Source organism: Chrysoperla carnea, chromosome 3 (genome assembly GCF_905475395.1).
Source record: "Chrysoperla carnea chromosome 3, inChrCarn1.1, whole genome shotgun sequence".
Taxonomy (NCBI): Eukaryota; Metazoa; Arthropoda; class Insecta; order Neuroptera; family Chrysopidae; genus Chrysoperla; species Chrysoperla carnea.
Window position 1 is genome coordinate 41,372,011 of NC_058339.1, and position 14,339 is coordinate 41,386,349.

Genomic DNA, 14,339 nt, shown 5'->3' on the forward strand with positions numbered 1-14,339 from the left:
ACCTTTTTGGAGTTTTTCCAAACATTAAACTGATTATAACTCAAAAAACGGTGAGCTTTAGGAAAAATCACAAGGAATCTTTTTGACGTAAAATTTTGACCAAAAAACTTCCTTGGGTAGCTTTATTTGATTCAAAAAATTTACATTTGACTGTTTCTGTGTACGGGAAAGGGGATATACAAAAATTGGACCAACAGGGTTTCTGACAACATCCGGTCCGGAGTATTAATCTATAAGCTTTTCTGAACAAGAAACAATTGACAAAATGCGGTCCTTGGATTTTGCATACTCAACTCTATCTAGCGTCTGCTCTAACATGGTAGTTTATATGAAGCAATGTTGTGAAGTATTTGTATGGGTATCAGTTGAGTTAGTCAGAATAGAGCGCGATACGACGCGATGTAGTTCTTCAATGTATATATGTATTTGTATAGTAAAAGTCCTTATGAATGGGGTTGTCGGTAATCGATTTCTAAAGTCAAGCAAACAACAACTGCCTTTATATTCTACTATCAATAGACGCCGTGTAGTATATACTACCACTATAAAGTTCTCTATAAATATGATTCACGTTTTACACGCTTTTGACGATGATGATGTGTGCATGAGTATTGCTTCGATAACGATAACATATTGTATTTTTATAATATGCTTACCGTAATTTTTTTCAATATCTAATTAGTTTTTGTGTTATTAATTATTCTTTTGATTTAAAGAAATATCAAACGTCACGTTTATTATCTTTTAATTAAAATTTTAAAAATAACCTAAAAACTATTTTTAATCTGAAGCTTTTCTTTATTAATAAACCTTACACATTACTAATGAAATCTTGTACCGGGTGCTACACAGGGCCCGATCTAGCTATTTAGTCGCTTCGGGCAAAAATAATATTTGCCGCCCTTTACACTCATATCATATACAGGACGTCTTTTTTAAGTTGCACCTTTTTAAGGGTACACAAAATTTTAACCATAAGATTATTTGTTTACTAATTTAAAATATAGTTGTTACACTCCCACAATACTCTAACATAATTGTTTCTGTTCAACAATAAAACTAATTAAGTTTGTATTATTATATCTCAACAATCTAGAATTCTATAATTACAAAATTTGTTAATAACACAACCTCTCTTATGATCTCCGTGTTTATTGATCCGAACTATAATTAAGTTTATCTAAAGTTAGAGACGGTCAATCGACTTCAAATTATTATGGTACTAATATAAATAAACAATAATTTAGACTTTTCTGACACTATGACTATAGCGGGAACAGCCCTAAATGCGTTGGAGACTTTGTAAGGGGTGGGGTTAGAATAAATTTTAGTGGTTTCAGATGTATTATGACACAAGTTAACGTATTTGATTCTTCTTTTTTTAGTACTATCGAATTGTTTTATTTTTACTACTTTATACAAATTGAGTACATACCCCTTACTGCAAAATAAATGTTTCTCAAAAAATAAAATTTATATAAAATAGTATGCTCGGTTTATTTTACCTTAGTCATCCTCATTTATCAATCACTTAGTTCATGAACAATTCAAATGAATAATCATTTTTGTATTCGAATAAATTACTTATATATTTTGTAACAACGAAAATATTTTATGGGGTGTTTCAAAACTATTGATTAGAAGAGACTTTAATATAATTCCGTGAAATTTTTTCTTAATTTCTAATGAATATGATTTTCTTTTTCAGAGGCCTTATTACAAAGTCGGCCTTTACCTCATATCCCAGATTTACCAGATACAGAACCACCAAGCATATCATCTGGAGTTGGTACGGTATCTACTTTGGCAGCTCAAGGTACTGGTGCGACATCAAGTTCAGGATCAGGTCCAACACCAGGGACACCTCTTCCACTTGAATCAGCAAATAGATGGACGTCAAAAGAAAATTTGTTAGCTCAAGAAGAAGATGATCCACAATTATTTGTAGCTCTCTATGATTTTCAAGCTGGTGGTGAAAATCAACTTAGTCTTAAAAAAGGTATTTGTTTTGAATTAATTTCGTTATGCATTCGAATTTGGATAAGTTGAGTGAAAAAAGTACTTCTTATCTCACGGGCGTAAATAAAAACAGACACAATTCTATTTACAAGTACTTCCTCTTTAAGTGAGAGACACCTCTCTTGAACTTGCATTAATGAAAAACTTGGCAAAACTTCCATAAGCAAGAAAAAAAAGTAAAACACCATAAATAATAAAAATTTTTCGATATCTCGAACTCTCTCTTAACCAGATTCGATTGTTTTTAATTTGCGATTGTATATATTAAACCGTTTTTACCAAATTTAGGTGAACAAGTTCGAATATTAAGTTATAACAAAAGTGGTGAGTGGTGTGAAGCACATTCAGCATCCGGTCAAGTTGGATGGGTACCATCAAATTATGTAACCCCTGTAAATTCTTTAGAGAAACATTCCTGGTATCATGGGCCTATCAGTCGTAATGCTGCCGAATACTTGCTAAGCAGTGGCATAAATGGAAGCTTCTTGGTACGTGAATCAGAAAGTAGTCCTGGTCAGCGTAGTATTTCATTACGTTACGAAGGTCGAGTTTATCATTATCGAATAAATGAGGACAATGAAGGAAAAGTGTATGTTACTGCTGAAAGTAAATTTAACACTTTAGCTGAGTTAGTACACCATCATTCAATGCTTTCTGATGGACTTATTACACAACTGTTATACCCTGCACCAAAGCATAATAAACCGACAGTATTTCCACTTAGTCCTGAACCGGATGAATGGGAAATAAATCGAACTGATATTGTTATGAAACATAAATTGGGTGGTGGACAATATGGGGATGTTTATGAAGCTGTTTGGAAACGATATAACATGACGGTTGCTGTAAAAACGCTTAAAGAAGATACAATGGCTTTAAAAGATTTCCTAGAAGAAGCTGCAATTATGAAAGAAATGAAACACCATAATTTAGTTCAACTGTTAGGAGTTTGCACCAGAGAACCACCGTTTTATATTATTACTGAATTTATGTCTAAGGGAAATTTACTAGATTATTTAAGAAATGGCAATAAAGATCAAATAAATGCTGTTGTTTTAATGTATATAGCAACTCAAATAGCAAGCGGAATGAGTTATTTGGAAAGTCGATGCTTTATTCATAGGGATTTAGCTGCAAGGAATTGTTTAGTTGGAGAAAATCATTTAGTAAAAGTAGCTGATTTTGGTTTAGCTAGACTTATGAGAGACGATACATATACTGCACATGCTGGAGCTAAATTCCCCATCAAATGGACAGCTCCTGAAGGATTAGCTTATAACAAATTTTCAACGAAATCTGATGTTTGGGCTTTTGGGATACTTTTATGGGAAATTGCAACGTACGGCATGTCACCATATCCAGGTGTTGATTTGACGGATGTTTATCACATGTTAGAAAAAGGATACCGCATGGAAATACCACCAGGATGTCCACCAAAAATATATGAATTAATGCGACAATGTTGGCAGTGGGCCCCACATGAAAGACCAACTTTTAAAGATATTCACCATGCCTTGGAAAATATGTTTCAAGAGTCCAGTATTACGGAAGGTTTGCAACATACTTGCAATACGCATTTTATTTAACCTAATAAGTACTAACCTAATAATCTTAATTTTGTAGAAGTAGAAAAACAACTTCAAAGCGGTGACAGTGGTGTTGTTTGTGGTACACCACAATTATCATATAAAAAAGCGCACTCGGGTAGTGCCAGTAACATACACAATATACAAACAACACATCAAGATCAAAGTGAAAATCATTCAGTGATTGGAAAACTCAGTACTTTTACAGGAGCACCAATAGCATCAGGAAAAGCCAGTTTAGTTCAAATGCGGAGGCCAACAAATAAAAGAGGCAAACAAGCTCCGGCTCCACCTAAAAGAACTAGGTATCATATAATTTTAAGAATACTAACATATCGATTGTTTTCCGAAAATTTGTTTTAAATTGTGTAATATTTAATAATAGGATATTTGCTTTTGTATTAGTAAAATTAGTAAAAGCAAAATTAGCTAACGTTTGCAATTTTAATTTAACGTTTGCAATTTGTAAGCAAAAACTTACCTCAAATTGGAGAATTTAATAAATCGATTCATTACTTTGGCTATATATATTATTTTTAAACTAATCAAATAGATGTCTAAAAACACTTTTTTTCGTTTCCTGCATGAAATATTTAAATAATCAACTATGTTAGAAAATGTTTCTCTTGTTTTAAAATAAAAATAATATTAGTTTATTACAATTATTTTTAATTGTTTACAGTTTGCTTTCATCGTGTAGTTCATTTCGAGATAGTTCTTACGTTGCTGATGAAACAAATCAGCAAGAAGTCACTCTTGAAGATGGTACTGATATTAATGGTAAATTAAAAATTTATCATTTGCATTTTTTCAATGATATTTTATAAAATTTGTTATTTTAAAGGTTTGACAAGAGATTTACAAGGCCTTACAGCTAGTACAAAAGGAGATAGTGAAAGTGATATACAAGATCAAACGCCCGATACTGATGATTCTGGTGCACATTCATATCCTGAAGCAAGTACTGGTACTTTTATGACTGGAACATCTGCACCAGCTGGTTCTTCATTTAAACGTGCGCCTATTATGGGTAATCGAGGATTAGAACAGCGAGGAAAGAAATCAAGAACGTATCCACCGAAGGAGACTGCTAATACTCAAAAGGTTAAACAAATTTTAAAATAAACCATTTTATTATTTTATTGAGAGTTCTCTTTAATAGGTTGTACAAGTCGCAGCTTTAGAAGTTCAAAATGTTAAGCGTGCCATCAACAGATATGGAACTCTTCCAAAAGGTGCCAGAATTGGGGCATATTTAGAGTCCTTACGTCAAAGTGGTTTATCGACAAACCAAGAAAATGTTCCTACAACTTCAGTTACATGTCCTGAACAACCTACTGACTCAACGGTTAGATCTTTATCACCTCGTACAAACATCCGAACACAACCACAAATGATACGAAGCAATTCATCGAGTGGTGCTACACCGTTCCATCATTTAAATCAACCGCCATCATCACCTACCGCTGTGAAACTACATAGACCCCGTACTGGTATTTCGAGAAATAACAGTGCGGATGTGGGTCTACGTACTTTTATCTCTATGAATAATTCTTCATTTCGTAGTGGAGGTAGCCCTTCTCGAGCTGCTCAACCTTCATTAGCCGATTTAGAATTCCCGCCCCCACCGACTGATTTACCACCGCCTCCTGAAGAATTTGATAATTTAAATGATCCTATAGAACCCCCACCTACACTTTCAACTTTTAAACGACCAAATATTATAAAGACTAATAGCGATGTGAATAACACAGAACCATCCGTTGAAGAAGCTAGTTCAAGGTTTGGTATAAGTTTACGACATCGCGAAACATCAACAGAAACATCAAAAGAACGAACACCTAACACACCGGATCCTGTAGATTCTAGTCCCGCGAGTGATGCACCAGCTGTTGGAAGTCCCAGTCCTTTTGAACCATTACCTTCACCGCCGCCAACACCCGAATCTGATAAAGTTAAAAATGATATATCACCACTGTCTTCACAAAATGAAGATGATAAATCGCTATCAAAAGTCTTAAAGAGTACGGTACCTGGTGCAAAAGATATATTTGAATCAAAACTATTAGCAGAAATCAAAGAAAAATCGAATCAAAAACAAAAAGAAATCTCAACCAAAGAAAATGAAACAGTAGAAAACAACGATCCTAATAAAAATGAAGTGAAATCAACACTTCGAAAGACTTCCCAATCATCTTTACCACCAAAACCAGACACTAGTAATAACACATTTAAATCACAATTAAAAAAGGTAGATACTTCGAAACGTCCTCCTGTAACAGTAAAAGATGAATCCAATTCACAAACAGGTTTAATAATTGACTTTAAATCACGTTTACGAAAAGTGGATAGTGGTGGAAGTGATAAACGGCCAGAAAATGAAGATGACGAACAATCACAAGATGTGAGTGGCGATTCAGAAGGTACAAATCATTCCGGTGATACAAATACAAAACGAGAAAGTACCGCCAGTATTAATAGCAACGATAGTGGCTTGAAAGCGGATGAGAACGATGATAAACGAAGAAGTACCGGTAGTATTAGTAGTTTGAAAAAAATGTGGGAATCAAAAGAAACAAATGAAAATATTTCTGCATCTCAATTAAGTCCTAAATTAGCTGTGAAAAGCAATAATAAACAAAAAGATGATAATTCTGAAGAATCGCCTCCAAATCAAAACGATAATCAAATATCGGAGGAAACATCTGAAGAAAATTTAATGACAAAAAGTTTAACTGTAATAAAAACAAATGAACGACGTGTATGGCCACCGAATGCAGATGAAAAACCTATCGTACCCGTAAAACCATTAGTAAAAGCTGTTAAACCTGTATTAGGTGCTGGTAATCGATTAGGGCCAGCTATTTATGCAACACCAATTGCAATGAAACCACCAGTCTCAATAAAACCCACAGTAATTGACAATAATAAAACACCCAACGATGATGATGTGAACAAACAATCTCATGAGAAAACAAGTCGCGATAATATACTAGAAATATCACAAGCATTAGAAACAAGTTTATCATCAATAAAAGTTAGTTCGACTGTCACAACGTCAACATGGCTACAACTATCTGATAAATTAGGTTTGTTACATACATCGTGTGTTGGATATGCGGATACAATGGTTCCCGCTCACTTAAAATTTCATTTTAGAGAATTATTAAGTCGTTTAGAAAATGAAGCATTACAATTACGTTCAGCTGGTAGTCGAAACGTTACTGATAATACACGATTATTGGCTGATGTTACAAACACGATTAAAGATGTTGTGAATGCTGTTCTCAGATAGATTTTTAATATTGTATGTATGTATAATGTTGTGTAGTCGAGTTTTTTGTTTTTGGACCTTTTTTTATTTAAATATCAGTGAACACATACAAAATATTTTTCCTTTTTGCTATTATATATTATATAACCTTTTTATACCTAGCGGATAAGTTTAAAGAAAACATACCAATCAAAAAATACAATTTGTCTTTAAAAAACAAAAAAAAAAGAAAACATTTATCGTATACATAATTTTTCGTATATTATATATTCTTCGAATTTTTCTCACTTTTTTTGTTGTTTATGATATTAATATATATATTATGGGGATTACAGTACTTAGGCAACAACAAATATCTTTAAAGTCAGAGAAAACGGCTTTTTTTAAGAAAACCGTATTTATTTATTATTTTATTTAACTTAATTATTGTTTCTTAAATTTCATTCACCAGGACAGTTTTTAAAAAATTTTACTATCGTCTGGAGTTAACTGAAATTTTGGTGGAAGCTTTTATATCTAAAAGAGTAGCATTATGTGTCCACCGAATCCTTATTTTAAATTTGTTATTAAGGAATTATTAGATCAATGAAGTGAACTGTATATAATAAAGCTATTTTGGTATTAGAAGCAAATCCTAGAAGGGTAGAATCGTAGGTAGAAAGTAAAATTTTTAAGACAAAATCATTAAAATAAAACTTTAAAATAAAACCATTAAGACAAAATCTTGAAAATTAAATTAAATTTTGAAATCCTATTGGTCGTTATAATATGAGAGAAGAGAAATGAAAGCATAATGAAAATCATAATTTTTTACATACTTAACCACCAATTTGAAAATTTACGGCTTCTCCATCTGAATTTTATGTATTGGGAAATTGAAATTCGCCAAAAATAACCAAAATTTATGTTGTGGATACAACATCAAACTTCACAATCTTTTCAGAAATAAAAGTTTGACTCATGCAGTGCCCATAGCTAAAAACATGCTAGAGAAATTTACTTTCTTTTTATTATAAGCAATTTTAATACAGATATGATATGCAAACTACATAATAAACAAAATTAAATCTTAATATTATTTCTCTAGTCTATTTTTTCGTAAGCGGTTCATTTTTAGGCCAACACGATAAGCTTTAAGATGAGGGGTAAATCATAGGAATTGATAAAGGAATAAGAAAGATCTCGCAATGTGACAGAAAAACAGGCTAGAAAAATAATATATAACATGCTTTGCGTTTTAACGTTATTTATTCAGACCGATACAACGCTATAGATCTTTTTTACATTAGTCCTTCAGGGAGAAGATTGCCCGTAAAGTTGCCAGTTAATAACTTTACTATAGAAATAGATAGCAATTTAGTGTAAAAGAAGAACAGGTAGGGCACATAATTTTAATCTCCTTTTACATGCTTAAACACCAACAAAAAAATTTAACGTTATGAATGAACTCTCTTTTGAACCTGGTTGAATATTTAATGCAATTTTTAGTGAACAAAGATTCTAAAACATTAAATAACAAAATTTATTTGTTTAACTAATTTTTCTATAAAGATCTGTTTCAAATTATTATTTGTGATAAAACATAAAAGTAGTCATTTCAAACTATTCTAAATAAAAAAAAATCTGAATTCACATTACATATGGGTTTTAATAATGGGTGACAAAATGTATAAAGTAAAATTCTTATTTTCTATACAACTGTGATATGTGTAGAAGGTTATATTTTTTTTGTTTTTAAATAAAATGCTCAATATAAAATTAAAAAAAAAAAAAACAACTGTAATAATCTGTATGGTATAATTCCTCTAAATATTAATTAGAAAATCATCTTCAAACATCATCAACAATAGAATATCATGTTACAACGCAATTTTTGTATCATTTAGTATTTGTTTTTAGAAATATGCCTAAAAATAATAAGGTAGTTCATTTGTTTTTAAACATTTTGCTTAGCGTTTATACTAAATTTTTATTTAAATTGTTTAATCCTAGAAGAGAGACAGCTATTAAACGCTACATTTTAAATTGTTTTTCTATTATTTATGTGTATTTGTCGTAATTTAAATTAAGACAATGCATTTTACTAACTTTTATCCTTTTATTCATCCAATTGATTGTGTAATCACATCTATACGGCAGGTTAACATAAATTTAATCTTTTTAGTGCGGATTCTTGACCCATATCATACGGTAGTTTGGCAAAGATCCCCATTAAGCTATAAAAAAAAAAAATCTGTCAAAAATAAAAGATTTTTTATCAAAATCACAGAAATTTATCACTCGACTTTTTATCCATTATCCAATTTTCACCAAACTAACAAAAAATGATAATAATTTTGTTAGTTTCACTAAAAAGGGTACAGATGAATAGTCCGATAAATTCATTATTCACAAATTTTGTAGAAAAGCCTTTGGCCCAATTAATGGGAAAACAATGGGCTGTGCTATGATTATTTCTAGTCGACCCGTGCGTAATTCTGCAGTAATTATCAAATTTAAAAGTAGCGTTACATTTTTAGACCGTGTGTCTATTTTTCATCATTAGCCGCCACGATAAGCTTCATAATCATGGAACATGATAAATGAATAAGGAAGATTTCGTGTACCGGCAGAAAAGATTATTAATAAAAAAATTATATTATATTTGAAAAACTTTTTGTCTAACTAGTTTAGTACTTAGTATTTTACACGCTAAAAATAGCTACCTAAGCAGGCAAGTATCAGTAGATATTCCAAATTAAAAACTGGAAGTCTCCATAATACCCCTCCCCCTTCACCATTCCTCTATGATACCAAAATTATATATTTTTTCGACTGGTAATATTAACCTTTCATTCTAAAATTTACACACTATTTCCTAGAATAAATAATATTTTAAGATTATATGACTGCTTAAAGACAATTGAAATTGCCAAAATAATCTTATTTTATCGTCAATTGTTTGTATATATTTTTTAGATAGGGAATAAATTTTTCCTAAAATCTAAAAAAATGTTATTTTTTATCCTAAGGAATAATGTCGACACTTCTAGGATTAAAACATTTTAATATAAATTCTAAACTGTATACGGGGAAAACGATAAAAATGTTATCGTGTATTTTAACAATGAAATTTTGTTTTTTTACTCGTTTTTACCAAATTTAGAAAATTGGGAACATTATGAATTTCCTGCTCAAATAATGTGACATTTGTAAAACGTATTTATGTGTATATATCAGTTTTTGAAGTAATTAAATACAAATTAGTTTTTATCTGTATATTGTGCCATTGCCACATTTTAAAATTGGTTTTTAATGAATTATTTTAAACTAGCATAATATATTATTTGCAGGAATTCTGTCATATAGGATAAGATTATGTTTTTAAAAAGGATTGACAAGCGAAATATTTTATTTGAAATGAAATGGATTAAATTTGGTGAGTGAAAAAAATTCATAACAATTACTTTAAATTTTTACGTAAAAATACACAAACATTTTAATTATTTCATCCTCTGTATTGAGCGATTATTTAAATTGGTACAACTAATATATCAGTTAACATTTCGAGAGAAATTTTATTAAAAGCGTACAGCTGGGGAAATAATGAATAATGAGTATTATGGATGGTCCCACTAGGAATTGATCTGAACAATATTGTTTGCATATTGTTTAGATCATATATTTGCTGATCACTATGTTTGCTGGAGAACTTATCCGGTTTTGGAAAGAGTTTTAATTTCTATGTCTTGGGTGTTTTTGTACTCTCATACAGTTCTTAACCACAACTACCGAGGTCCAACAACACGTACCTTGTAGATTTCAATTTAATGCCTTTATATCGTTTTGTGTCTTTCCTTGGAATTAACAACAAGATTTTATATTTTAATATTGATCCTAGGAACTTTTCGGCATTTTTTCATTTTATTTCTACACCATCTGATTTATGTAATGGTAATGCGTTTACGACCACAATGAGCATAACCGCGGAGTGTAAAAGGGGGGTTTAGTGAAGGAGTGAAAAATGAAATTTGTAATTCTTCTGTTTATATTAGTAAATTGAAAATTTTTATAAGAATTAAAATTATGAAAGATAATTTTGACTTCAATTCTTTTACATTTTTATCATTTCTCATTTAACCTAGAGTTATAGAAATGTTTGTGACTTAAATGTAATTTTTTCCTCTTCTCTATATAAACCTTTTCATTTTAAAAAGTGATTACTTTTTGTTTCGGACAGTTTGTTAAATAACTAATGTGATCAAAAGAATAACATATATCTTTTTCCAACTTATTACTGTCTGTCCGAAACTTCGAAACAATCATGAATCGTAATTGAAATGAAAAGGTTTATTAGAAAAATCGTTACCTTGAAAGCCAGTGAAGATTTATCGTACGATATTATACTGATATTTTTAAACGCGTCATGTTATGACATTTTTTTTTTATCTCTGAAAATTCAGGCTGATAATGCTCGTCGAATTTTTTTGTATATAAGCCTTGGTTTCTTTACTTTTTCTTAATTTTTCACACCACAAGTCATTATAAATATCTATGTAGAAATTGCTCTTGATATTAGGTCTATTTTGTTTCTGCGAAATACTATATTTTTATTCATAACACCCAATATGTACGTTATTTAATATAAATCTCGATATAATGGCTATACTAATTTAAATGAAACACCCTGTATAAATAATATATAATACATACATTTAAAAGTAGTTCAAATCGGGATTGTGTACTAGTCTTATGTATTTTGTATGAAAGTAATGTGTGAAATTTTTTTTTTTTATAAAGTATAAATACAAATATATTTATCATTAATGTTAATCATAATTAATTATAGTAAAATTAATTTTATATGATCCAAAGATATTGAAATGACTAAAAAAAAACTATGATGTGAAAGCATTTTTTTATTTATTCATCACATCAAAAAGTAGACATCGTTTTTTTTTTTTAAATAAAATAAGGTGTAAAAATTATTTTGAAAGAAATTATTTTAAATTTCATCGAAATCGATATACGCATTTTATAAAAATTGTTTTCTGGTATTATTTATGCTTTGTCATAATATAATGCTTTATTCAAAAACAATGTATTAAAGTTCCAAAAATTATATTGAACGAGCTTTTATTTTAATGTAATGTAAGATTTTTTTAAAATATCATTTCAAATTTACATATGTATATAAATAATATTTTATATGAAATGTAATTTTTTTAATCATAAATCAGTGAATAAACATAATTTCAATAAATATTTATTACATCGATATAATGTATATGAATTTCTTAGAATGTGTTTTACTCAATAAAAACAAAATTTTTATTCGAAAATTACTATATTCTTATTTATTTAGACAAGACAAATATTCAAAATTATCATTTGATATCTAAATAGCGAGGAACAACTCGTGATCTCTACTAGGTAGCCATTAAAATTGGTTAAAATGAGAGATGAGGTTAAAGCTAAAGAAAATGTAAATCTTAACCAATTATTTAATTTTGACATAAGAAATTTTCTTATCCTGAGGAATTATTCGGTGAATTTTTTGGACTCTTATTCATCAAAGATTGCCAATCTCATTAATGCACAGATCAAATATTTTATTACGCGATCTTGTGAAATTGAAAGTAAACTCTTGCAACCGATTTGTTAAATTAAATATAAACGGGCGGCTTGTTAAAATAAATATCAAATTTTTGCCCTTTGTTATGGCGCGTAGATCTATTATATTACCAAACATGCGATTTTTTTCGATTTACACACTTCCAAAAGAGCATTTCGCCAAGTAACTATGAAAAAGTATGAATTCACAAATAACAAATACTTTATGAGGCAATATGTAAATTTTTTAATGGCATGTTTTTACTTTTACGCCACAGCGATAGTTTCAAGCAATCTTTAAAGCTAAGAATTGTTAAAAATTTAATTTAATTCAATGATTTTAGATTATTAAGGTTTTGTACCACTGCAATTCAATTTTCATTGAAATAAGTTTGATGATAAATGTTTCAGTTGGCTTACGCGGCCCTTATATTAAACAGTTCTTTTTATTTATTACACAATCGATGTGATGATCGAGAACACTTGATTTGAAATCGGAAACGCCATTATAAAAAAATCGATATTTTAGTATGAAGTCGATATTGGCTCTCTCCTTTGTAAAATTAAACATAATCTTAGAAGTGCAAAGCTCTTCATTTAAACTACGTTTAATTGTACCGATTTTGGTGACTAATTTGCATACTGTGAAAAAATAAGACAAATTTCCAAGTCGTCCAAATTCGTTAAACCATAAACTGTAGAATTTCAGAACATATAGCAGTGGTATAAACAGATGAATAAGGCAGCTTAAGGATTTCTATTGCCTTTCTTGTGCGAACGAATCAGGGAGTTTCAATATGACAAGAGAGCATTATTTTTAAAATATTCAGTATTAATTCTTGCATTTACTAATATTTTAAAGTGTCACTGATTTTTGATTAAAAAATAAACGATTTTAATGACAAGTGACCATACGATCAGATGTATCTTTTATATGTCTATTTTATTTTTATAGTACATTATTTTAATCCAAAAACAACGACAAGAACCGATTTTTAAGTATATACAAAATATCATCAACACTATGATTTAAATATTATGATTATAAGTCATAGTATGTTCCATATAAAATGTTTCTAATTTGAAAGTCCATACGCTGTATTTAAAAAAATATTCATTATCACATTTTTAAGATTAAAAAACAAACAAAAAATTATAAATATCCAATCTATATTCTTATATTTCTTTTGTATTTTAAAACAAAATGAATAGCTAGCAATCAACGCTTGGGATGAAATTAGCTCCAATAATAAAAAATATTTATATATAATAATTATGTACTTGGAAGAAGTAAATGTTTTTCTCTTTTATATATTTATGTATATTATGAAACAAATTATGAAACTCTTTAATTAGATATTTTTGTAAAATCACTTCTCATTAAATTAATTTCATCGTAGTCAAGAATATATACAATGAGTTTTGAATCATCAATTTTTTGTTTAGACCTGATAGATCGGGTAATTTTAAAGAAAAAAATTAATTGACAGTCTATTTTTGAATATTTGAAATAAAGATAGTTTCGAATGCGAGATGCCTAATGTTCGTATCTGGTATTAAGGAAAATTTATATTGCATTGTTATTCTTTATAAAATAACAAAAAGCTTTCTTCGTTTGTTCTTTTATAAAAAAAAAATGTTCCAGTAGATTTTTACTTCTACTTCTTACCAGAAAAAGCTCAGCTATGAACATGAGCTATCATTTAGTCCCTTAAATTATGTTATACCTACGATCACATAAAAGGGCAGACTATTCTGCCATACAATTTTTTTTTATTAAAATCGCCTGATCTGTAATTGATTTTCCACAGGTACGGTGATGCAAAATCATCCTTCTCATAACATGTCTTCGAGTTAACATAGTAATT

At 29.5% G+C, this 14,339-nt stretch overlaps 1 protein-coding gene across 3 annotated transcripts in view; it reads left to right on the forward strand.

The window, feature by feature from the left end:
- LOC123294735 (tyrosine-protein kinase Abl) overlaps positions 1-7,055 on the forward strand; it is a 45,528-nt gene extending 38,473 nt beyond the window's left edge. For all 3 annotated transcript variants that reach the window (XM_044875863.1, XM_044875862.1, XM_044875864.1), the window contains 6 exons: positions 1,709-1,999; positions 2,308-3,570; positions 3,643-3,910; positions 4,288-4,385; positions 4,450-4,709; positions 4,768-7,055. In XM_044875863.1, coding sequence (XP_044731798.1) covers positions 1,709-1,999; positions 2,308-3,570; positions 3,643-3,910; positions 4,288-4,385; positions 4,450-4,709; positions 4,768-6,900 — 4,313 coding nt within the window. In that variant the 3' untranslated portion in view covers positions 6,901-7,055. The remainder of the gene's footprint in view (positions 1-1,708; positions 2,000-2,307; positions 3,571-3,642; positions 3,911-4,287; positions 4,386-4,449; positions 4,710-4,767) is intronic.
- Positions 7,056-14,339: the final 7,284 nt, after the last annotated feature.